This window comes from Protopterus annectens, chromosome 6.part1 (assembly GCF_019279795.1).
Source record: "Protopterus annectens isolate FY-2018-M chromosome 6.part1, PAN1.0, whole genome shotgun sequence".
NCBI lineage: Eukaryota > Metazoa > Chordata > Ceratodontiformes > Protopteridae > Protopterus > Protopterus annectens.
In genome coordinates, this window is record NC_056738.1 from 578,520,163 (window position 1) to 578,547,572 (window position 27,410).

At 43.3% G+C, this 27,410-nt stretch overlaps 1 protein-coding gene across 3 annotated transcripts in view; it reads left to right on the forward strand.

Annotated features, from left to right (window-relative positions):
* ADAM23 (ADAM metallopeptidase domain 23) overlaps window positions 1-27,410 on the forward strand; it is a 1,167,569-nt gene that overhangs the window by 726,447 nt on the left and 413,712 nt on the right. For all 3 annotated transcript variants that reach the window (XM_044076026.1, XM_044076027.1, XM_044076028.1), the window contains exon 13: window positions 8,228-8,318. In XM_044076026.1, coding sequence (XP_043931961.1) covers window positions 8,228-8,318 — 91 coding nt within the window. The remainder of the gene's footprint in view (window positions 1-8,227; window positions 8,319-27,410) is intronic.

Consider the following 27,410-nt stretch of genomic DNA (forward strand, 5'->3'; position numbering starts at 1 on the left):
CAGTTGCAAGCTTATATGATGAGTCAACCCTACATCATTTTCGACGAGGACAGGGTTTCTTTGAGAACTAATCCTTCTTTTATGCATAAATTGGCATCTGAGTTTACTTTGTCAAACTAGCCAGCTCCCCATTTTCTTTCCTGAACCTACAAATGAGGGAGAAAGGATGCTCCATACCTTGGATGTCCACATACAACTCAGGTACTATCTTAACAGAACTATATCTTTCAGGTTATCGGATCAGTTGTTCATTTCTTGCAAAGGTAAGACGAAGGGGCAACCATTGCCAAAACAGACTATTCCCAAATGGTTGTCTAAGTCTGTTATCTTTTGTTATACTCACCATGAGAGTATATCATACTGGAAAGGCTCACCCAGATTCTGCTACAGTCTGCTGTGAGGGAAAGATTAGTTTGCTTTTTATTTGTTGTGTTTTGTATTACTTTATTGCCTTTTTCCATTTTGTATACTGTGATTTGTTTTCTTTACACTGTGTTTTACTTGTATTCTGCTTTTAACTGCATACTAAAACTTGAAAAGAGACCACAGCTCTGTCTCTTGTGAGTCAGACAGAAATTAAAAGAGGTCAGTTAAGGAGAAAACGTAAGTTACAAAAGGTCAGCTGAGGTTAATCATCTGTGAACCGAAGGAGTGGAGCCAGGAACTAAACCTTCTATTTAAGGGGTAACATAAAACATTTCAGAGCGTTACTGGAGAGGGTCACCCAGATTCTGCTACAGTTTGCTGTGAGGGAAAGGTTAGTTTGCTTTTTGTTGTGTTTTGTATTACTTTATTGCTTTTTTCTATTTTGTATACTGTAAAGATTTGTTTTCTTTACACTATGTTTTACATGTATTCTGCTTTTAACTGCATACTAAAACTTGAAAAGAGACCACAGCTCTGTCTTTTGTGAGTCAGACAGAAATTTTTCCCACCCTCACACCCGGTTGCTGTTGTGTTCCTAAACACCACTGTCTTTCTAGTTGCCTGCCCCTTATGTTAATTTGACCATATATCTCATTTCCTCTCTGCTTTTACTGGCTGGTGTGAGTAAGCACAAAATTATCATTTTGTGAAATCACTCCCCTTCAACTATTTAAATTTACTGGCCATCCTACTGTATTCCATTGTACCAGAATACAAAAGTAACCACCCCCTTTCCGTCTGTCTTGCTGTTTTAAAAATAGTGACTCTTCACAAAAACTTAACTTTTAGACAGGTAAAGCTTAAGTTACCTACTTTCACATCTTCCTCTAGTGCACACTGCAGTGTTTAGGATAAACCATTTTTTTCATCTTACCTTTAAGCATTTATTGCAAGACCACCAGTTATTGTAGAGCCCACATTCTACCTCTCAGTAGTCATATTGGGATTAGTGCTTCTGTTTTATCCTGGTGAGAGAAGGACTGCAGTTACATTATTTCCCGGAGACTGCTGATCACCAGAAAGCGTAATAATTGCTTTATAGGTGACAGCTTAGAATCGGTGCTTATATTCTGAACCTGGTGAGAGTAGGAGCAGAGTGCATTGATTCCTGACTCTTTTTGGTCAGAGAGTGAGTGTCTCTGCCTAAACATACCTGATTGGTCTGGTTGCTATTTGAGGCATCTACCAGAAAAAGGCTACAAGCCTGCAGACCCTTGCATCATCTGGGACAAGACTGTGGATCACCAAACAGGCCATGGCCTGCTTCCCTTCTTGGGATTGGTGCTAAAACTAGCTAGTTTTAGCTAGAACTAGCCAATTTTTTAGTTTCAGCACTCAAAACTGTTTCCTTGTGCTCAGCACTTGCTCAGAACTCATTGTAAGTCCTAAATAAACTACAAATTACTACAGCACTCGACTTTCCTCACTTCTCAAGAGGAAAACAGTTCTTAGTACTTAAATTAATAAGCACCTATCCAGGCATATCCATGGGTCAGCTCCTGCTGTTTTCTCCTGTCCACCTGATGAATCTGGGCATCTTGGGGCAATGTAGCAATTGCCTCATGTACACTGACAACCTGTGAAAGAGGCACTTAAATAGCCAAACTGGAACAAGCTCTCTCCAGCCAAGACTGGACTAGACAGTCAAGAGGAGAAGGTTAACACCTGCACCACACCACACTCAACACATAGTCCTTCAAAACCCACACTACCAAAACCCACACATAGAAACACAAAGCACACACCCACATTCACAGAGGCTCTCAATAAAAATCTGCCCAAGCAACAGAGACCTCCTAAGCTGAAGCTCAGACAACCCCCCCCAACACTGCCCAAATGACACATAGCCCACAAAATCAGTGTGCCACTCAATCTCAGCCAGTAAGGCAAAACAACGTATCCAACACACTAGTCATAGGTGACTTCTGTAGTCAAACACACTGATGTCCTACTCACCAGGCTAAACAAGGAGAAAGTTACTACCAGGATCTGTCACATAATGCACACACTCAGGTCACTCCACAATAAGTACAAATATGACTCTGTCATTGTCCATGTTGGTGTGAATGACCTGAGACGTACCTCCCTGGACTACATAAAAAGAGACATGGAGGAGTTCTCGGATCTTATATCCCAGGCAGGTATGACCCTAGCCCTGAGTAGCATCCTGCCATCGCCCAGAATGATACCACAGTACAAGGACAAATTGATTGACTTCAACAATTGGCTAAGCTTCTGGTGTCATTCTAAGGGCTCCAGTATCTGTATGCCTGGGACGACATGGTCGACAGACCACGAAGCTTTGCCAGAGATAGCCTGCAACTGTCGCTCCTGGGATTCCTGATACTGGCTAAGGCTCTTGCCACTCCTATAGTGCATTTTTTAGGCATGGTTCAAATGCTAAATTCACCACCATAACAGGTACAAGCAAGCAAACTCTGAGGGTAATGCTACTCAAAGTTAGAAGTCTAAACCTCAAAATGTACTCACTCAAGGCACTCCTTAAAATGGAGAACATTGACATCTGTGCAGTGACAGAGACCTGGTTCAAGGCCCCAGATAGCAGCCCTACATTACCAGGCTATAATCCATACCACACCTTTCGGCCACCTAACCGGTACCGAAACACTAAAGGTGGAGCTGTCTCCATATTCGTTAAGGATATCCACACCTCCAGGCTAGTTGCTCAACATAATGCATCCAAAATTATCCATGTGCAACTAACACTGGGCAAGACTGCAATCCATGGTGTCGCTTGTTACAGATCCCTCACCATGCCCCAGGATTCCCACTCTTCATTTCTTAAGATACTGGAAAATATTAAGGTACAACCCAATACCTTAATTATGGGCGATTTCAACTACCCCACCATCAACTGGGAGAACTAATCATGTACCAACTCATTCGCTCACTGTTTTCTGGAATTCATAAATTCCAATGCCTTTGATCAGCTTGTCCACACCCCCACCAGGGGCAGCAATATCCTGGACCTGGTCATTACCAATATCAGTAACCGGTGTTCCGCGCCAGAGGTCAGCTCATCGCTGGTCAGATCCGACCACAAGCTAATCACCCTAGACATCCATATCCCACCCCCACCCCCCCATTAAGGAAACTGCCATCAGAAACTACTCCAACGCCAACGTCATGCTTCTTAAGACAGAAGTGGCAAACTGCACGACACCCATGCAGTAGGACTGCTGAATTTTACACAAATGCACTGTATAAGCACATACACGAGTGCATGGATCGTGCCATTCGCAACAGAACTAAGATGCTATCCTCCAAAAAAGGAAGCCAATCTGGTGGTCTCCTGCCATAAAAAGACCCTACAACAGAAGGAAGAAGCTGTTGCAAAAAAGAGTAAAATGCCAAGAATGGAGGAACTCCCTGGTCAGCTTCAGCAAGGAGCCGAGATCCCTCATAAAATCCTCCAAAGCCTGTTATGAAGATAAAATCGCCACTGATTCCAAAGACAGCCACAAAGCATTCTACAGCTATGTCAAGAATCTCAATGGCAACACTCAGATATGCTCTAAGCTACAGCACAATGGCACCAAATATACAGAACCAACCGATATTGCCAACATCCTGGCAGATATGTTCAGTGCTAACTTTACCCCCCTCTCACCCTCTAAATGGCCCATCTTAACACCAGAAGAATGCGAAGCCCCTGTAATCATGGATGAACAAGTAAAGACCACACTCTCCAAAGCCAGGAACACAGCATCCATGGGACCAGATAACATCCCAGGCTGCGTACTGCACAAACTACAGAATGAACTGGCACCCCACCTAAGTACCATGTTCAATCATAGCCTCACCTCAAGCTATGTGCCTACTGAATGGCGCACAGTGACGGTCCCGTGGACCCCACTCAGTTTGGGTTTGTAAAAGGAAGATCATGTCTACTAAACCTGATTAACTTCTTTGAAGCAGTCACTAGAGACGTAGATGAGGCAAGGTAGTGCACACAGCCTATCTTGATCTCGCCAAGGCTTTCAATACCATCCCCTACTCTGGAATTATAGATAAACTCACTAAATTGAGCATAAATCCCTCAGTGACAGAACCCACACAGTAAAAGTAGCCGACTCCAAGTCTGACTTCAGACCAGTAACGAGTGGAGTACCACAGGGTTCAGTCCTGGGTCCTCTCCTGTTCGGCATCTATTTCTCTGAAGTGCAGGCCAACACAGAAGGTCTTTGGCTAACAAAATTCACAGATGACTGCAAACTGTGAGCCATAATAGAACCACCTAATGATGTAGACATTCTACAAAAGGGCCTCACAGAGACAGATGCTTGGTGTCAAAGTCATGGCCTCAAGCTCAATGCCAAGAAGTGCACTGTCATCCCCTTTGGGAAAAACTCAGTACCAATGAATCTACCACATAGGTGGTAGCTCACTAAACACTGAAAGTGTGATAAGAGACCTCGGAACACAGGTGGACAGTAGTCTCTCCTTTGATAACTACATCGCCACAGTAGTCAGGAAATCCTTCTACGTGGCACAACTCATCACAAAAGGGTTTTCCGCTAGAAAAAAGGAGGCCATTGTTCCTCTCTACTCATCCCTCATTAGACCTTTTATAGAGTACAATGCCCTGTTTGGCATGTATCTCACAAGACACCTACAACAATTGGAAAGGCCACAGAAATACCTCACTAAGGGGATTACTGGCCTCAAACAGATGCCATACGCAGACTGTCTCAAAAAACTCCAGCTCTACTCCGTCACATATCACCTACTCAGAGGTGGTTTCTGCCTAACATACAAAGCTATGTCAAACCCAGAGGTATTGGACATGCTACACTTAAAGAAATCCCAGTCTCTCTGAACCACACGCTCCAGGGACCTAAACCTTGTCACCACAACAAACAGAACATGCTGGAGGGATAGATTCCTGCCCCAGAGACTTCCCATACTCTTGAACAAACTACCCATTCATGTCAAGCAAAGCTCCTCATTAGCCCTCTTTAAGAAAAATCTTGACGACTGGATGGGAAATAGAAAATTCACCCCGGGGATCACTTCTGCACCACTGCTTAACAGAGGCACAGGAAAATAATTTTCTTGGGTGGCAAAAGCCAGGGAACATTTTTGGCTAGGCTTATATAGGCCACAGGGTCGATAGCCTAGTACCTACCTATAAACCTATGACAAATCTGTTCCAGGTAGTGTTAAGGCCCACTCTACAAGGATCCTGGCTTTTTGGAAAGGGTTGGATTCTAAAAAAAATTCTAGAAGCTGCTGCTCGGTCCTCTGTACATACTTTTACAAAGCACTACTTGCTGGATTCCTTCTCTAGATGTAGATCATACTTTGCTAGGATCATTCTCCAGGGGCTCCTGGATCCTTCTCCTTCCATCTTCCAAATATAGTTAGCTGTGCTATTCTACCCATATAGCTAAGGCAACTGCAGCAGAGATCAATATGAAGAACATAGTACAGTTGTGTTAAGTTAAGCAGGAGAATGATCACTACTGCAGTAGCCGTTCCCTCCCTCCATTCCCCTTGGATTTTTTTGGGTGTGTTTTTTATGCAAGAGTGTGGACATTTATGTTTTCTTATTTGTAGCCTTGCCCTTTCAGGGCTCAGCCTCCCTCTTTCTGCTGGTTTGAAAGCTGTGAAGGGCTTCACACCCAAACTTGTCTTTTAGTCAGCTCAGCTCAAGGTCCTTCATAGTTTGGGTGTGTGGAAGGTGCCCTAAAGCTTTGGGAGTTGGCCGGCTGTTGTACCTTGGCAGGATATAACCCATTATTACTAAGGCTACTGCAGTAGTGATCTTTCAAACATTTATTGTTATGGTAAGTTCAACTTGTACAATTGTACTTTTAAAGAATATAATTCACCATTGATGTTTCAGCAAACTCTTATCAAAAAACTTCTGAGTAGGAGGGACCTGTCATCTTCCCAACTAAATTTAACCTATCTGGTTGTTGCAGTATCTTGGAGTAGGTTATATTTTTGTAAGGGGGGAATTAATCATTTCATTGGACTGGTAAAACATTGAATTCATCATGTTTTTCTGGGTCACTCAGTAGTCATTTTTCATTCTCCCCCAAATTACAGACAATTCTGAGGTGATAGTAGTGTTCTATATTTCTTCACCTCCATTATATCTAGATAACTATCATTAATAGAGAAGTGATGTCTCTTAACATGAAAGGTGCTTATAAGTAAAAGCAATATAAATGGAGTAAAACAATACCACCAGTTCAGACAACTGCTGACCTTTTATTTACATAGGCAGACCCAGAGTTGACGATCATTGAAGAATAAACTGCTATTATAATTTCATTATGATAACCCGCACTACTGTTAAAGTCTGCTGCCTGATCAAAAAGGACTCTTCTGACTACAGAATGAAACTGAAAATCCTAGTGGACAGTCTTTCTTTAGAAAAATGTGTGTTAAATGGGAGCACACTTGAAAATGGAGCCACAAAACAAAGTGGTGTGAAGAACATCAGTGTTTATATTGCCTGTTTACTGTAGACCATCACTAAAAACTATCATCTTTATAGTATGATAAACTTGCCCTCATCCCATTGTAGTAATGGTTTTCAAAAGCTAAAATGAGTGAAAAGCTTTATATGCAACACTAGAGAGGTATGTTTAACACACAAGTGGTTAGCCTGTTTACCAGCAGGATACAGTCAGATACTGCTATCATACATTCTGTTTAGTGAACATCTCTTTTGAAATGTGTTTCAGCAAGGCAGGTACACCTTTGCAGTGACATGCCTTCATATAATCTTTCTCAGAGTAAGCAATTCATTTCTTAGCCATTTTCACCATTGACATCTAGTTCATCTTTCTCTGTGCCAAGTTGAAAAGAATGGCCTTTGGTTGTTGTTCAGGGGCCTAGTGAGTGCAAACACTGTGTTGTGAGGGGAGCATCCCTGTAGAATAGCTCCCTCATGCAAGGCTGGATTCCAACTCACATCCTTTGCATGGCAGAAGCTCATTCCCACATTTGCCCACATGATTCCATCCCTTCCTAGAGTCCAGCATCCCTCACTTGGCCATCCTTTCATTTTGTGAGGTGACTATATTTGGACTGGCCAGTCCAGCTCTCTGTGTGCATCAGACATAGGCAGCTGTATTCTTATCTCTGTAACTTTAAACATACATTTGGACTTATTTATAGGTGTTCTATTACTCCTTTAGAGTCATTACATTCCTCCATAACTCCTGACAAATGGCTGTGCTACTCCAAAAACTAAAGTAATTCCAAAACCTATGATGGTCCAATAAAAGGTATGACTGTGTTTTCTGTCAGTAGACCAAAGTAGCATTTCTTAATTTTTTTTCTTCAAATACTAGGCCTAGAACTTTGAATTTTACTGGATTCTTGAACCATTGAGAATCTTCAGTCATGTTTCTTCTCTATCCCATACTGATTAGTGTTCAGGAATATGCTACAAAACTAATGACAGTAGCAGACAATCCGGAAATGTGGGTAGATATTAGCATCTTAGTAACATGGGAAATAGATATCTAAAATCATAAACAGTAGGATTTCTCTTGCTGGTTTCTAAATGACACTTTACATGGCCATATAGGGGGAAGCATATGAATTTCCATGTTTCTGGCTGTTTTTTGTAACAGCCTCTAGAAGTTGGTATCCTTAGTAAAAGACACAATATGGAATAATACAAGTCTGAAGATAGCTAGTATGGTTTATGGTTAATGCTGCTAAGTGTGGCTTGAAATGTTTAAGTAAATAGATTATGACGTGCAAAATTAATATGTGTTTATTTTTGTTTCATCTCTTTCATATTTCCTGATAACAGTATGGTCTCTCTTGGACAATGGCTTCAGGACTTTCCCAGAGTTTGGCTCAGAACCTTGGCATTCAGTGGGAGCCAGCAACCAAAAGACCAAGTGAGTATTTCCTGCTTTATATTTAGATAGTGTGAGTGTAGTAATGAATGTCTACTATCTTCCATGAGCCAGTCTTTGTTAATAATTCTTACTTTGACTTTGGCAGAAACCAAGAACATTTCAGTAGTACTAGTTTGTGGCCAAGCTGTGTGCTTGCATATTACTGTATGTCAGAGCAGGAAGAACTGTATCTCAGCTCAGACCAACAGTCACATAATTTTTCATTTGCTTAATCTGAATGCATGTCTGCTATCACAAGCACAATTTTTAACAATGAACAATTATTAACCCATTGTTTTATTATCCCTATTATCCAAGATACTTGATAAAATACAAAATAACTCTCAACTTCTACAGTAGCTACTTAGTAAAAACCGTGTCTAAGATTTCCAACATGAATTTTGCTCCAGAAATGGCACAGACACTCTAATATGGGATGCAGTTAATTTACTTGCAATGACTTGCAATGAAGTGGACAGATGTACCTACATTGGTGCCATATATATTTAACTTGTCAAAGATATCTGAAACATTCAGCCTTTACAAGCTGCTTTAAGTCATGAATGCCCTGGGCCTCACCAGCATTACAACCAAATGATTCACTCATTTACCTTTCCAACAAAGCTCAAGCTGTTTGATGGAATTGCCCCATTTCTACCCCCATGCCAGCTGACACTGGTGTACTCCTGGGGTAATCTTTAGTATTCTACTGTTTACAGTATCTGTAAACAGCCTATCAAGACACTGTGGACATGTCAGATTGATTGAGAATGTAGATGACTATGTCATCACTGTCTCTGGCAGCTCCATATTAATTGTCAGAACCAACCTGAAACATTGCTTTCACTCCTTAAAGTCTTGATTATTTGCATTAGATCTGTGTTTTAATGCTAATAAATAAGGTTCATGTGGTTTATCTCCAGATGTCACCCGTTAGACAATTGTCTTCTCCAGAACTACTCCTGCCATACTCATATCTTTGCCAGGTTGCACTTTTTTGGTGGAAAACTTTTGAATAAGCTTCATGACACTCTATAACCATTTCAAACACACAAATTAAGAACTATAGTAAGAAGGCATTAATTGACTGAAACTAGACTGAGGCATAACTTAAACTCTATAGCCAGTGTTTGTACAAGCCTTTCCACACATCTGATTTAACATATTCAATTAGTGTGTACTGTCAACTCTTTGCAGTTAAACTTGCTCCAAGAATGTTCTTACGTGATACAGAAGGCAATTGTATTAGCATATGAGTTCATGATAAATTTCTTATTATTGAATGTTTGTGTATATTACTATTACTTCATATGACTTGTTAGTTTGTTCACAACTACTATGTAAGATTTTTACAGAACATTCTTTTTCTGTTACGATTGTGTTTGTTACTTGATATTGTTTTTCAGTCAGTATATGGAACTTTTCTCCTTGTGACGCCACTGAAATTGTGACTTCTCAGTTGGACTGTCCAGATTAAGAAATATGAATGAATAATACTTAAATACCACAGCAATATGTTCAGCTGTTTCTCCGGATGAAGGGTGCCTTCTGCATGTGGTCCTTGAATTGTGATAAAGGGTACAGAAATAAGCTAATCATACATTGATTCACAGCTTTTAAGCAAGGTCTGATTTGTTATAATGTTTTTTTATGCACATTTTTGAGATCGCTATCTTTTCTATCTTCAACACTTCACTCCATTTTGTTACTGCAAGATAAGGGACTAGCTGGAGTCATTTTTGTTTTGTGATAATAGCTGATGATTCAGTGACACTGGGAGAACAGGTCTCTTACAGACTTTCCTATTGTGATACCTGCTGATGTTTCTGTTACACCAGGAGAACAGATCTCTTACAGAGTTTCTTGTGATACCTGTTGATGTTTCTGTGACACTGGGAGAACAGGTCTTTTACAGAGTTTCCTATTGTGATACCAGTTGATGTTTCTGTGACACTGGGAGAACAGGTCTCGTACAGAGTTTCCTATTCTGATAAGCTTTTGATGTTTCTGTGACATGCGAGAACAGGTCTGTTACAGAGTTTTCTTTTGTGATACCTGTTGATGTTTCTGTGACACTTGGAAAACAGGTCTCTTACAGAGTTTCCTATTGTGATACCTGTTGATGTTTCTGTGATGCTGGGAGAGAGCAGATCTCTTACAGAGTTTCCTATTGTGAACCCTGTTGATGTTTCTGTGACGTGGGGAGAACAGGTCTCTTACAGAATTTCCTATTGTGGCACGTGTTGATGTTTCAGTGACTCTGGGAGAGAGCAGATCTCTTACAGAGTTTCCTGCTGTGATACCTGTTGATGTTTCTGTGACACTGGGAGAACAGGTCTCTTTCAGTGTTTCCTATTGTGATACCCGGTGATGTTTACGTGGTAGGGGAGAAGTAGTCCTTTGAAAAGTTTCCTTCTGTCACATCTGCTAACATTTCTGTAGTATGGACAAGACATGTCCGTTACAGAGTTTAATTCTAAAGTACCTGATGATGACTCTGTGGTACACGGAGGACATTCTCAGACACTGGTTCCTTTTCTGATGTTTTTGTGATTTGAGGAGATAAGGTCCGTTGCAAGTTCCCCAAGGTGATACCTGCTGATGCTTCTGGGATATGAGTACAAGATAGTTTCTTTATGTGGTACTTGAGGATATTTCTTTAGTATGGTGAGAATGGATCTGTGATGTTTGTGTGGTGTAGGCAGGGCTGTTTCCTTGTATAGTTTCTTATTGTGGTGCTTGCTGATGTTTCTGTGATGTGGGAAGGAGAAGTCCACTGCAGTTTCCTTCTGTGGTACCTGTTGAAGTTTCTGAGGTGCAGGGAGGACAGATCCCTAACAGAATTTCCTCCTTCTGTGACACCTGTTGTTGTATCTCTAGTTTGGGAAGGGCGAGTTCTTTACAGAGCTGCCGTCTGTGATAGCTACTGATGTTTCTGTTGTATGGAGAGCAGAGGCCTCTTACAGGATTTCCTGCTGGGGTAGCTGCTGATTTATCTGTGCTGTGGGGAAGATAGTTCTCTTGTCTTCATGTTTGGGCATTTTTTGCTCAACTTGTACTAGTTCAGGTTTCTTATGTAGGAGTATTAGTTGGTGTAATTAAGTGTAGTGTTATCTTGTCTGTACATCAGGATCACACAGCTGAGAGAGTGTAGCAGAAAAAAATATATATTTTATAGTCCATTTTTCTCTTTCTCTGAGTCAGGATATTTTTGAAATCAGTATATAAAGATAGAGGTATGGATGGTGCAGGGTACAAGCGACCCCTTTTATTGCATTTTAAATAATTTAGGTTTTGCTCATTTTGGGTAAGGGCAGTTATGTTTTGAAGACAATACTGCCACATATTTTACACTGAAGTTTAGTGTCAAAGAATAACTGAGGAAGCAATCACTGTGCACTGATAACAAATGCATCCTAATTCCGAAGCTACATTTGCATGCCAGCTGCAGAATGGGACTTTCTCTGTGTGAACAGACAATGCTTAGGAATACTAACTAGACTAGGTGTTCTAGCTTAATGCTTGTATGTCTTTTAGTGTTGCAGAATATTCCACAAATCTTTAATGAACTAGTGAAGATAAAGGACTTGCTGTGAAACTGGTATTTGATAGCAATATAATTTAATGGCATCATGGATTGACAGGGTTTTAGCCACAGTCCAGCAAGACTTGCTGAAGCCCACTCCTTCATTATGTAGATGACAAGGTCACTTATACTGCCAGCTCATGTCACTCCTTCATTAAGAAAGCTCTAGAGAATGATCTCGGCTCACTGTCACAGTGGCTAGCACTTATCCAACATATCATGGAACTGACTCCCCATATGCATAAAATAGAGTTCAGCCCTGCCCATTTTCAAGTGCAACTTAGATGTATGGATGGAAAACAGAAAATGTACCCTAAGACTGCCCCCATACTACTAATGGACAGAGGCAGCTCCTAAATGCTTTATCCCATGCATGGGTCCCCTCAAATTATCTATGGTATGATCCCATGTATTCTCAGTAGGTGTAATATATAATTATTGACCATGCAATGGGTAAGGCCAAGGACAGGTTTTTTTGTGCACAAAAAGGGAAACTGGCCAGGCTTAAAATGGCCCACAAGGGAAGCTATCCTAGTATTTACCTATGAACCTATAAATACTAGGAAAGCAAAGCTCATAATTTTTGTACCACTCACAAGCTTTCCTCAGTCTGTCAGCACTGGAATATATACCACAATAACAAGTTTTAGAAATAATGCAATATTTCAGATTTGCTGAATCTGGCTTGTTAAGACAAGTCTCAGACTTCTATTTATGTATCAGTACTACAGAGTCCAAAATTCACATGTCTAATCCAGACAAAAAAAAAAAAAAAAAAATATATATATATATATATATATATATATATATATATAAACATATATAATATATATATCTGTTTGTATATCACTCTTTCATTTTTTATTTCTGTAGAAGGTGCAATTTCATCATTAAAGTAGTGTTGCTTGCTTAACTGAATCCATCATAGCAAATGTATCCAAGAAAAAGCAGACCTTGCTTCAAACCACATCCAATAATATATACATATTTGTCATCCTGGTCAACCAGATAGTGCATTGCTACTCAGTCCTAGCAAAAATAGAATGGTTTCCAATAAAACAAAGATGCATTTTACTACTTTCATCCCTAACCTGCAAACTACCAAATGTCAAAAGTCTTCAGTTTTTTTTCACTTCCTGGCTAAGTGAAAGACGTGCTACCTGCAGCCTTAGATCCTAATCAATTCTTTCTCCTAAACACCCCCTGTAGTAAACTACCCTCAACTCACCTTAATGTCTCTGAATGGCCACTCAGACGTGATTCACTCCTTACAAACATAAAATTGATCTAATTTTTTCATAACCAAACCAAAAAAAAACAAACTGCTCTTCAATGTAGCAAATTTAAGTACTTAATAATCAAGGCATCTCATGAAAAGCATGCTGATTCCACATTACCCTAAAGCTCCATTCACGCTGCTCACTCAGTACAGTAAGCATTTGAGTCACATCCATTCGATAAACAGTCATGAACAAGATGAAGGTATCCAAGGAGATGAAGTATTTTTTGTGCCTTTTTTTGTTTATGAGTAAACAGTAATGTGTGAGAAACATTTCATGTCTGTCTCCAGAAATGTGTTTAAACCATTTAGATGACTGAACTACACAGATTTAAGAACTTTATTATATCCTTCAACTGAAGGAGTGGATACTGTCGATGGTGTTTTGGGCATTACATCTTGTACACATACTCTTACACAGAGAACTAATGATGACAGGGTCTTCACAATTATTCAGGAGGGCATTCTCATTTATGAAATGATTATGTCTAAAGACAATATTATGGTAAAAGACCAGTGAGACATTGTTTTCTGTGGGGATACATCTTTCATTTGTATTTCAGGTTTATTCTGGAGAAGCTAAAGATTTCTGTTTTGGACCCACAAATCTGACATAGCCTTATTGTTGACTTGCGAGTGAAGAAAATGGCAAAGGTAGCAGAGCTGCCATTGATACTGAGAAGATCAGAAGGCCGAGGGTTCTATCCATATACTAGGTGGTTAGATTAATGAACCAGTACTGACACTGCAGCATAGCATTAGAGGGTGCTCCACGTCTGAGGTACTGTCCTTTGGGTGAGGTATTAAACCATGATGTCATCTGCCCAAGCTAGTCATAACTCAGGAGACTGGTAACAATCCCATGACACTTATCAAAATAAGTGTGGGATAAGCAGATCTGCCAGTGGTACTAGAACAGTATTACTTAATAAATAAATATAATAAAGAAAAAAAGAAAATTGATAATATACTAACATGTCTAACCACATAATTAAATAATCATACCACCCTACCACACATATTAATATTAAACCTCCCAAGGAAGCTGCATTCTGGCACAATGGTTATTAGACAACACAAATGCACAACATGCACCCCAAGCCTCCTGCAGAATCTGCTGCATTACTCAGCCCTGGCATCTCTCACTTTGCTTATAGCAAGCACTGCACACCTGACAGTTTCCTACAGCCTAAAGTATGTGCTGCCAGGTTTCCAAAACTGTATCACATCTTTACATTAAACAGCCCCTCCTCTTCTCAGCCTTATATTTCATTTGCTGTTTTACTGGAAATTTGTGATGATCCAGCTTCTAAATCAAATCTGTTTTTTTCTACTCTTTTCACCATAGCTTCCTTTGATATAAAACATACACCCTTCTGTCCCTAGACAACTTACCCCATTCATCCTCAATATACCCTTTCTGTACAGTCCTCAGGTATCTACTTTATTTAGAAATATGTATATGACTGTCTAATGTTTATTGGATGTATTAAGAAGACAATTTTTGTTAACAATTGTTTTGCAGTAATTTAATGCCGCCATACTTAAGTTTGTGGAGCTTTTCTCCCCAGGCCTTCACTGCAAGCTGGCCTTTTTGGTCCAGTGGACTATCCCCATTAACAAATGTCAGTAAAATAGATAGATAGATAGATAGATAGATAGATAGATAGATAGATAGAGAGAGAGAGAGATAGATAGATAGATAATCCCCATATTTCATTCCTAGCCATTATACTTCCTAGAAATAAGGCCCCTCTCAACCACACTCTTCTGCCTGGACCTGCCAACTTTGACTACAATTGCACCTCAATAAAATTACTACTTTATTCTCCTTTTCTCAAAAATTCAAAGTCAAAATTAACTTTATTGTCATTTATATCTGCAAGTGTAGATTAAATGATATTCCAAGCAATCAGCTTATCATTGGACAGACAAAAAAAAAGAAATCACATACATAGAAAGACATATTTAAAACAACATATAATAATACTTCCACATCTTATAAATCAGCTCTACACTTAAATATATAGCTACATATATTCTTAAAAACACACACTTGTTAAGATACTAAAACACCTTTTCACAAAATCATATACCTTAAAAATCTAATATTGAAAAGAAAACCAAAAGTTACACCATTTCTGGTCTTCTTTTCTGGTTTCAACCAAGCAACAGCCCTTATATAGTAGCAAATCATAGGAAATCAAAGAAAATACAAGGCTTTTTGACCAGAGGCCACGCCTGTCTTGCCAATAACCAGCCTTAGGCTGTACCACTTCTCTCAAGGACAGCAAGGCCCCTAAGTCCATTCCTGTATTTTAGGGTACCCATTTCATTTACTATCCTATGTTTGAAGGGTGATAAGGAATCACACGTCTTGGCATGTAAGGGGAGACTGTTTCAGAGCAAGGATAGATGCTGGGTGATGAAAGCAGAGTTGTGTAAAGTCTTACCGTAGCAGTAGATGTCCGTCTCTTCAATAGACCAATGTGTGGCTAGTATGCCATTGCCTGTAGTACTTATAGGCATCATATGTCACATGAAAGCTACCTGCATGAGGCGTAGGGCATAAAGATGAGATACGGATGCACACATTCAGAACTGAAAAAGCCACAGGAAAATACCCTTAGGGACAAGAATGACATGTACATCGAAAAGGAGTAAAGGGAAAAAGAAAACAAGCCCCTTAGCCAGGAGGGCAAGAGGCAGAACAGAGTGGTTAGGAGGGAGGGATTGAATATTGCAACAGTGAAGAGAAGGACACCTATCGTTATGGTAAGATTTTACCCAACTACGCACTGTCCTTCCATATCACTGTTGCAGTATTATTTACCTAAGAGTATAAGAGCTCAAGAGAAAGCCTGGGAGGAGGAAGGCCAAGAAGAGTCCTCAACAAACCTATGCAGAACTGCCCTGGCAAAGCCTGCCCTGGCCCTGGAAATAACATCCAACTTGTAATGCTTAATGAAAGTATGATCAAGTAGCAGCCTCATGGATGGAATTGTTATCCAGACCCTTGAAAAAAACACCAGACGAGGCAACTGCCTAGTGGAATGAGCCTTGACCAATGAGAAAAGACATTTTCCTTGAAAAGAGTAACAAAAAGAAATTGCCTTAGAAATTCAAGAGTTGGTTTTCTTAGAGACAGCCAAACCTAAAGTGTTGTGATGAAAGGAAACCAAAAGCTGCTAAGATTTGTGAATAACTTTAGATGTTATGTGGTCCTAACTCGCCTATATTCCTTACTCACGGGTTTAGAGCCGAGAATCGGATCCGACTCAGCCAAATTTCTCTAGCACGAAGTCTCTAATTGGCTGGGCTAACCCGGTATCCCAAGATGCACCTCGCCCTAGCCCCAGATCTTGTTTGCCGCTCGTAGAGTTAGGACATGGTCTCACTTAGCTGTGGCTAGGTAGCCTTTCAAATACATTTTCTAAGTATTTTAGCAGTCTGTTATTTTACAAAAGCTATTTTAATAGCTAGTTTTCTCCTTGTCTAAGTTTCATTGTGAGTGTTAGTGAGATTGGGTGTTTGTGGTATCCCTTTGTTTGGCGGGCTAGGCCCGTTTAACTTAGAGGACCTAGTCCTCTCCTATGTTGTTTTTCTGGTGTTAAAACTGTAGTTGGATTTGTTCTTGTCTTTCCCTGCTACTCCAAGAAACGTTTGAATTAGAGTTCCTTGGCCGTTAGTGGTGTTTGTTTTCCCGCCTTCCTCTTGTGTTGTTGTCGGTTGACAGTGTACTGTTATTTTTTACCATGTCTAAAGAGCAGAAGGAGCATAAACCCTCCGGGTTTAAAAAGTGTACTAAATGTGGCTACAAAGTGTCTATTACGGATGGCCATGCCATCTGTGTGTATTGTCTTGGGGCTATTCGCCTGCAGGAGTCCTGCAGTTTCTGCCACGTTTTTAGCGCGAGGGTACTGCAGGAAAGAAAAAATAAACTGATTTTGAAGGACCTGATTAAGCCCTCTTTTGAGGAGTCCTTAGATTCTTCTTCTTCTTCCAGTCCTAAATCTAAGCCTTCCGAGGCCAAGAAGAGATCTCCGGCTCCATCTGCTTCCTCGGAGCCCCCGGAGAAGGTTAAAATAGTGGTTGCTGCCTCCTCAGCTCCATTGTGCTCGGGGCCGCAGGAGATGGTCTCGATTATGGATACTTCCTCCTCGGCTCCATTGTCCTCGGGGCCGCAGGAGAAGGTTTCGATAGGGGATACTACCTCCTCGGCTCCATTGTCCTCGGGGCCACAGGAGGTATTGGTGGTGCTGGAGCCGACCTCGGCTCCGATATTATTGGAGCCTATTTGGAGCCGGTCACCCAGTGTCAGGCATGTGTCTCTGGGTAGGAGATCCCGATCTCCTTCTATTTCCTCCATATCCTCTAGGCTGTCTGATTTGGATGTGGATAGGGTGGTCCAGAGGCTCCTGCAGTCGCCGGTGCTAGCAAAACTGTTCTCGGCTCCGACCCAGTCGGCTCCGGAGCCAGTCCCCATTCTGGTACCTGTGATTTCTCCTCCGAGCACCCATGTGTCATCAGAGCCGGAGTGCTCCATGCCGAGTGATGTTCTCGTGTCGGCTCCGATACCCCATGTGAGTCTATTGGAGCTGGCATCGGCTCCAACCATGTCGGTTCCGTCCTCTGGTTTCGGTACTCGGATTTCCTCAGTCGGACCCAAGGGGGATACCTTGGGACTACTGTCGGTTCCGAGCCTCCCTCTCGGTGCTTCGGCTTGGGGAATCCCGACTCCGGTCATGGTCTTGGAGACGGGTTGGTCCTCGGATTCGGGGGGACCTGCCTTCAAGGCCATGAGGAGCGCACTGGCCAGATTGTCAGTTACATCACCTGGATTGGTCACTCCGTCCCCATGCACCCCGGCTAGAGCCTCTGACACCCCCTATCCTTGGATGGTGGAGCCCGAAGGTCTGGGGATACCCCCTTGCACGGTCCCTTACTTTCTGAGGGCCCCTCAGAGTCGGTGCCTGAAGAGCCCCCCAGTAAGAAGTTGTGCAAGAGGAAGCACATAGACTCCCAGGATGAGTCCCTCACTTCCGATACTGACCTCAAGGAGTCAGAGGGGTCCCCCAAGTCGTCCTCTGATGATGTCTCGTTCTCCAACATCCTGGAGATTTTGAGGCAGAGAGGCGACTGGCCTTCCAAGACCCCCTCTGAGGAGGAGTCGATATTCCTCAAGGCCTTCGGAGCTCAACTCTCCGCCTCCTGGGTGTCTCCACCGTTCGACGAACTCCTGGACTTGATTTGTCGAAGGGTGTGGGAGAACCCTGATTCCGTGGAACCGGTGCCCAGACTTCCAAGCAAGTTTCTGTCGGCTCCCCCGGGCAAAGAGTTCCTTACCAAAGGGGTTTCGGTAGATGCCTTGGTGGTGGTGGCAGCCACTCAGCAGGAAGTTGCAGAGGCTTCTTCTTCAGTCCATCCTCATAACAAGGAGCCCAGGAGTATGGACTGGTATGGGAAGCGTACCCTGTCTTCGGCGACCTTTACCTTACGGTCGTTGAATTATCTCTGTCATTTCACTCAGCTCCAAAGAGATCTCCTGAAGGAGCTAGGAGATACTGTGACAGGTAACATGCCTGAGGCGGTAGCGCAGACTGTTAACGCCCAGTTGTCTACCCTAGGTTCCATTGTCAACTCGTCTATGAGGCTCATATCTTATGCAGCTGAAGGGGCGAGTAGGGCAGCTAGCTCAGGCATAGCTCTTAGAAGGCAAGCCTGGATGCGCCTGTGTCATTTCGCGTAGGCCTTTAAGTCTTCCTTCACTGATGCCCCCTTTGATGGGTCCTCTCTCTTCGGACCCAAAGTGAAAAACACCCTCACCAGATGCGAACAGGAGGGAAAGACTCTATCTGCCATAGGGGCCCATTTTTCTCTCCCTTCTAGGCCTTATCCCAAGGCTCAGAGAGGAGGGAAAATGTGGTTCAAAAAGTTTCAGAGGTCCTTTCCCGCAGCTCAAGGTGAGTCCCCCTCCAGAGGCAGAGGGGGGATTATTCCGGAAGACGCCGTCCTAGAGGCAGAGGAGGCCCCTGCAACTCGGGAGACCGTGATTCCTTTTGCGGTTCTTCCTTCCAGCCTTCCTGAGGCGTTGCCCGACTGTGCTATTCTGGAGCCAGTCGGGGGCCGGATTTTGTTGCATCTGGAAGCCTGGGAAAGCATCACCCAGGATCGTTGGGTGCTTTGAATAGTTACCGGAGGTTACACTATTCCCTTTGCATCGACACCCCCCCCCCCCCAGTCAGAAGGATCCCGGACGTCCCACCCAGTCAATGGGATCAAGCAGCACTAGAAGTTGCAAAGCTGCTAGAAAAAGGAGTCATCCAACCAGTCCCCTCAGACCATGTCGGATCAGGAACTTACTCACGACTCTTTTTGGTGCCGAAAAGAACAGGGGACCTGAGACCCATTCTGGATCTCAGTCAACTGAATCACTACATTCTGAAGTCCAAGTTCTGAATGGTCACACTTCAGTCCATTTTTCCACTGCTGGAGAAAGGAGTATGGATGTGCTCCATCGATCTCAAGGATGCCTACTACCACATCAAAATGGAGAAGGCATCCAGGAGTCATTTACGCTTCCGGTTAGGAGCCAGTCACTTCCAATTTCGTGCCCTGCCCTTTGGTCTCACCACAGCCCCCAGGGTGTTTACCAAGTGTTTGGCAGTGGTGACAGCTCACCTGAGACATCTAGGATTCCAGGTGTTTCTGTATCTGGACGACTGGCTTCTCACCACCCCCACCAGGCATCTGCTCGTTCAAGCCAGGGAGACGACCATCTCACTTTGCCAACGTCTAGGAATTACTTTGAACTGGGAAAAGTCTTCCTTGCAGCCCTCACAGCGTGTTGTTTTTATAGGCACAGAGCTAGACTCTATTCAAATGCACGCCTTTCTGCCACAGGACAGGATAAGAGTGTTGCAGTCTCAGATCCACGCACTGTTGCCCCTCAGAAAAGTTCAGGCCAGGTTAGTTCTCCAGCTCTTGGGATCCATGGCCACCACCATTATGCTGGTACCTCTGGCCAGGTTACACATGCGGATCCTACAATGGCCCCTGTCGGTTCAGTGGTCTTTTCAGAAGTTTCCTCTTTCCCACCTGATACTTCTCATGGAACGATGCAAACAGGACCTCCTCTGGTGGCTATGCTACTCCAGTCTGGACAGAGGAAGGAGCTTCTATGTATCCAGTGGCCACGGTGACCATGGACGCCTCCCAGATGGGGTGGGGGGGCATTATCTAGGCAGGACGGTCCAAGGCACCTGGCAAGATCACGAGGTACACTTGCACATCAATGTTCTGGAGATGAGAGCGGTGTTTCTGGCATTGCGAGCACTCCAAGACTCTCTACCTCGGGGAACGATTGCAATTCACTCGGACAACATGTCCGTAGTGTGATACCTGAACAAGCAGGGGGGAACCAAATCTTATCCCCTCTGCAGAGAGGCCATGCGAGTGTGGCAGTGGGCAGTGTCTTCCCAACAGTTTCTGGTGGCAACACACATTCTGGGGAAGTCCAACGTGATAGCGGACAGGCTAAGCAGAGCTATTCTGATGCCTCACGAGTGGTCCCTGAACAACCGAGTGGCGGTTCAGATCTTCAAAAGGTGGGGTCAGCCTTGCTGCGATCTCTTCGCCAGCCCCCTCAATGCCAAATGCAGCAAGTATTTCACTCTGATCCCCCCACAGGGGGAGTCAACCAGGGACACTCTAGCTCACAATTGGCCCCCCGGTCTGGTCTACGCTTTCCCTCCGTTTCCTCTGTTACCAAGAGTGATACAGAAAGCCATATCCTTGGGAAGCAGGATGATCCTTATTGCTCCACACTGGCCTCGACAAGTATGGTTCCTTTTTCTTCAGTGGTACGCACTGGACAGTCTGTGGACTCTGGACTTCCTGATTCACATGTCCGGACAACTTCATCCATCCCTGCGAACTCTCAGGTTGACAGCCTGGCTGCTCCACTTCTGTCGCTAGTCAGACGACATTCCTTTTCACCTGAAGTGGTGCACATCTTGTCTTCTTCTCATAAGTCTTCCACCAGGAAGATTTATTCCAGCAAATGGAGGAGATTCTCTATTTGGGCTCAGGCCCAAGGTTTGGACCCCTTCACAGCCCCAATTCCGTCGGTCTTAGATTTTTTAGCCATGTTGTTCCATCAGGGCTCCACGCCCGCTACCATTAAAGCACAGTTGGCTGCAATTTCCAATTTTCACACATCTTACTTGTCTTATGGGCCACAAACTATGTAAAGCCTTTCTAAACGGTACTTGGTTACTTCGTCCCCCTGTTTCAGAACCTGTACTGCCATGGGACCTGAACCTTGTGCTACAAGCTATGACGCCACCACCCTTTGAACCGGCTGCCACTTGTGACTTAAAGTTCTTATCTTGGAAGACGGCTTTTCTGATAGCCATTACATCGGCCAGGAGGGTATCAGAACTTCAAGCTTTGTCCATTAAACCTCCGTATTTGATCTTTCATAAGGACAGAGTTTCCCTGAGGCTTAACCCTTCCTTCCTTCTGAAGGTGTCATCCACTGTCAATCTCCATCTATCTATTGAGCTACCAGTGTTCTTTCCAAACTTTTGCAATAAAGCAGAGTTCAGGATTCATCAGTTGGATGCGCACAGACAACTGAGATTTTATTTGCATAGGACTAAGCATGTTTGGAAATCTGATCAACTGCTTGTGTCCTTTTCAAAAAACAGGGCAGGTTGTCCTATTTCCAAGTGCACAATTTCTAAATCGATCAAAGATTGTATTTCATTCATCTACTCGTCAGCAGGCAGAACTTTACCCTTTCCCATCAAGGCTCATTCCACCAGGGCTATGTCTACATCAATAGCTTTCCATGCTAGGCTTTCCTTGGATGATATTTGTGCTGCGGCCACTTGGGCCTCTCCCAACACTTTTATTACTCATTACAAGCTGGACGTGGCTTCTAGGGGCCGGGCTTCCTTTGGTTCCACGGTTCTCAGGAGTATCTTCCTATGAGCCTCCCAGGATAGAGGTGATGGGGACGCTGTCCCGTGAGTAAGGAATGTAGGCGAGATAGGACCACATAACATCAGTTAGTTATGTACTCACCATAACGATCGATATATGTGGTCCATCTCGCCTACATTCCTACGTACCCTCCCACCTGCCCCCTTCCTAGAGGATTTGGAGGAATATTAGCTCTGTGGACCCTTCAAGGTCAGTGATTTTTTTTTCCCTTATCTGGTTGTAATTTCTTCCAGTGTTGATTGAGTATGGGTTATGATTGGTATGATTGCAAACAAGATCTGGGGCTAGGGCGAGGTGCATCTTGGGATACCGGGTTGGCCCAGCCAATTAGAGACTTCGTGCTAGAGAAATTTGGCCGAGTCGGAGCCGATTCTTGGCTCCGAACCCGTGAGTAAGGAATGTAGGCAAGATGGACCACATACATCGATCATTATGGTGAGTACATAACTAACTGTTTTATCCAGCTAATATCTAAGTTTACTGTGCATATCCAAGGTGGTGAGAACCTTCTCACTGGCAGACTGTGAAGAAGGAAAAAAGGAAGGAAGATGAATAGACTAATTATGGGACAAACCATTAGATACTTTGGGAATAAAAGAAGGATTGGTATGAAGAAATACCCTGTGGAAAACTAAGAAAGGAGGAACAGCCATGAGAGCCAGAAGGTCAGACACTCTCTTGGCTGAAGAGAAAGCCTAAATAACAGCCTTCCAAGTACAATGTTGAAATGAAGCGAAGAAGCAGGCTAAAAAGTAGCCTGAGTGAATTTTTCTAGTTCAGAATTGAGGTCCCAGAAAGGTGGAATAGTCTTCCTGGGTGATCTTATATGAAAGATGCCTTTAAGAAATTGCATGACCTCAAATCTAGAGGCCAGAGGAGGAGTCAAGGGCAGACAAGCATAAATTGCTGACAGGTGATCTGTAACTGAAGAATATGCCAAACTATCATAAACCAGATTGCATGAATAAGAGAGAACCAGAGGAACCTGCACTGATAGGGGGATCCTGATGGTGAGAGAGGCACCAGACAGAAAATTCCTTCCATTTGGAAATATATGATATCCTGTTAGTGGGTTTTCTATTCTACTGCAAAACCGAAAGCAAGTACTTAGAAAAGAGGTGTCTAAAAGTGAACAAAACCATATCATCCACAGTGTCATTCGAACAGCGGACATGAGTGGGTGGATGACAGACCTCTTGTCTTGTGTAAAAAAATTTACCTAGTGAGGTAACTTGTGATGAATGCCCCTGGCCAAGTAAGAAAGAAGAGGGAGCCACTTCTGTCTGAGCCAAAAGAGAGTAACTAGCAAGATGTTGGGAGAGTCCTGCCTGATCTTGTGCAAGATTAATGGTAACAGAAGAATGAGAGGGAAGGCATACAGAAACATCCCTTTCCAAGGAAAAGAGAGGCCATCCACTTTCCAACTCAGTGGACTTGGGACTCTGGAGGTTGTCATTTCAGAGTGGAGAGTGGAGGCAAAAAATCTACCTGAGGAATAACCCAGATGGGCAGTGTCCTGGAAGACATCTCTGTGAAGAATCCATTTGTGAGCTTGAGTGGTGGACCTGCTCAAGGAGTATGCCACTAGATTGTGCTTCCAAGGAATTCAAACTTCCTGATGTGTCACTTGATTTTGGATAGCTAGATCCCAGACCTGAGGAGTCAGTCTGCAAAGAAGAAAGGAAAAGACCTTGTACTCCCTTGCTTGTTGACATACCACATCACTGTGGTATTGTCTGTGAAAACATTGAGATGCCTGGAATGAAAAGCCTGAATAGCTGGAAGCAGAGCCCTCATTTCTTTTATAATGGTGTGGTCTGACCTCTGATGAGGAGGCCAGAGACCCTGAACCATAAGGGAGACACAGGAGGCACACCACCCTCTGGCTGAGGTGTCTGTAAAGAGCTCATATGTTGGAATTGGAGCTTGAAAAGGAAGCCACAGTTGATGAATCCACCACTGAAGCTTGAGCTTGAGGCATGGAAGGAAGGGTATCAGGAAGTCCAGTGGGTGGCAGTGTTGGAGCCAAACTGACTTGAGGTACCACTGAAGCTTTCTTATATGAAGGCTGGTGAGAGAAACCATGGGAATGATGAGAGCCATAAACCCGAGAACCCTAAGAAATTCCCTGGCTGAAACAGACACCAGAGGAAGAAGAGACTGGAAAAAGGCAATTAGAAACAGACCCTTGGGGGCAGGCAGGTATGCCAGGAAGAGAACTGTCTGAAGATTGCAGCCAAGGAAAATATCATCCTGGGAAGGAGTCAGAACTGATTTCTAATAGTTTATGGTGAACCCCAGACTCTGTAATAGTGAAGTGGTAAACCTGAGATCCTGCAGCAGAGTGTTGGGGAGAAGGAGCTTTAATAAGCAGATCTTTTAGATTGGGAAGGATCTGAATCCCTCAAACCCTGCAAAAAGCCATGCCAGGAGTGAGGCATTTGGTGAATACCCTTGAGGCAGTAGAAAGCTCAAAGGGCAAAGCAGAGAACTGAAAATGCAAGGAAAAAACAGAGAAAAATGTAGAAATGTCCTGAAGATTGGATGGATGGGGATGAGAAGGTATGCATCTTTGAGATCCAGGGAGACCAGAAAGGCCTAGGGTAAAAGAAGAAGAAATATTTACAGATATAACATTCAAAAGGAAGGAATCTTGAGAAAGGTGTTCACCTGGGAGAGAGCCAGAACTGGCCTCTAAACGCCATCCTTTCATGGGGCTAGAAACATCTTGGAGCAAAATTCTTTCCCCATCTGGGCAGGAAGCATTGCCTGAATGGTGCCCTGAACCAAGAGAAAGACAAGTCTCTGAAAATGAGAGAGCTGATTCTGAGGAAGTTGAGGAATGTCTGAAGAGAGGAAGGTATTTCCAAAGCAAGAAGTATCCCTGATGGACAGTGGACAGAATCCAAAAAGTCTGAAGTTATCTGTAACCAATTTGGAAGAGACAAGGACAGATGGAGGGGCAAGGGAACCTGAACCAGGATGGGAAGAAGCAAACTGTCAAACAGAACCAGCTTTTACTGGAAAGGAGGTTTCTGGGAGGCAGGAGTTTGATTAGACTTAGCAGTATACATATACCTAGAACCCTTCTTGTCCTTGGGAGGAGGGTAAGAGTGCCTACAAACAAAAGCAAACTTATAGGGATAATTCCTTGGAAATTTGGAAACAGGAGAAACAAAAATAGGTTTCAACTCTTATAAGGCTTTACCCTTGTCTCGGAGAGACTTAAAAAGTTCAGCTGGAGCAGATCCAAAAATATTCTTATTATTCAAAGTAATATCTAAAAGGATGGCCTTAATGTCATCAGGCAAAGCCTGCAGATCCGACCAAGAATAACATCTCATAACCGCACCAAAGGCAGCAGCCATGGAAGAGGCATCAGCTGCATTACAGCTTCATTTGATTGAGTATCAGGCAACTTGAGAGTCAGAAAGGTCAGAAACCACCTTAGAAACCTGAGAAAGGAGGGTCAAAACATACCTGATCATATGCGTCTGGTAGCTGATGGTCCTGAAGGATAAAGTGGCAGCAGTATAAACTTTTTTGCGCAGCCTTTCCATAGCCCTACTATCATTATCAGAAGGAAACAGCTTGGTTGAGGGCTTATGACAGACGGACACTACAGAAGGGCATTTGTAAAGATGTTTGCACTCCTCAGGAACTTTATAGAGTTTGTTTGGCTTCTTAGGTGCAGGGAGCTGAGAGTCAGGGGCTACAGATGCTGCTGAGACGGTATCCAGAAGGGCAGCCAGAACAAGAGAAACAGCAAATGGCTTAGGAGACTCCATCTGTATGAGCTCATAATATCTTTTTTGAATCTCAGAGACCTGAAAATAATTCCACTTAAAATAATCCATCATACAGGCAAGAGTATCCCCAAAGGAGAGCTCCTCCGGCGGAATCTGGCATTATATAGAATCCTCCTCCTCAGAACTATAGTCCAAAGGGGGATGAATTTGGGAAGAGTAAGCCAAAGATTCTTCCCATGAGTCCAGGTCCTCATCCAAGGAGTCCAATTCCCTGGTCTCTTAAGTGGAGTGGAAGACCAGGGAGGAGCAGGCACAGAGTCCCTTTAGGAGGTTTCAAGGCCATCAAAGCATTAAATAAACCCTAAGTGAACTCCTGACATTCCTAATGGGGATCCTTAACCATATTATTAATCTGCCTTGTTTTTTCCTTCATTTTATGTGGGAAGTCCACATGAAGCACCCTCAGAGGTCAGACCCCTGGCAAGATTCAGTAATGCTCATTGGAATCTCCTCCTGAACTAAGATCTGAGGAATCCCCCTCAGTCCTTTGGAAATAATCAGCCAAAGTTCCACCTCAGTGTCAGTTAAAGATGTTTGAAAAGCATCTGAGGGCAAGCCAGAAGCTGGAGCCATGCCAATCTTTGACGGGGTTGCAGCAAATGAATCCAAAGCCACTATGGGATGATCCTCCTGGCTTTCACCAGCCTCAAGAGGGATGTCCAGGGGGGAGGATGGACAGCAGCCGGATCAGACTTAACTTTTTTGGCCTTCTTCATGACAGACGGCTGGCTCTCAGGATGGGAAGATTCTGCCATAACACCATAAGCCAACAACTTCTGACATTGGTTTTCTAGGTATACGGACAAGGAGGAGAGACAGATAAATTGGGTCTGAGACACAAATGCCTGGTAGATAAGCACTGTGTATGATCTTAGGAATCACCCAACCAGAAGAGACACTGGTAGTGATGGTCTTTATGGGGAATCTGCCTCAAACACAGGCATTTTCCCTTTCTGGATGACATGAACACAACAAAAACAAATAAGAGAAAGAGGTGCTTATTTGAAAACACGGCTTGGTAACCAGCACAGCAGGAGGTTGATCAGACTGATGTTCAGTAATGGCATTTGGACTGGCGGCAAAGAAGTTCTGTGTGTGTGTGTGTGTGTGTGTGTGTGTGTGTGTGTGTGTGTGTGTGTGTGTGTGTGTGTGTGTGTGTGCCTGTACATCTATTTATGCCCTACATCTTGCGTGGGGAGCATACATGTGACATATGACACCTATAAGAACTAGTGGCTTTGGTGTACTGGCTGGAGGTTGGGCTTTCTTTGCAGGAGATCCCTTAGGTAAAGTAAACTGCAATAATGATATGGAAGGACATAGTACAGTTGTGTAAAATCTTACAGTATTTGGTCCCTCCCTCCTTCCCCCTTCTTCCTAGCTCTGCCCCCCGTGCTTTGTTGCCCTCC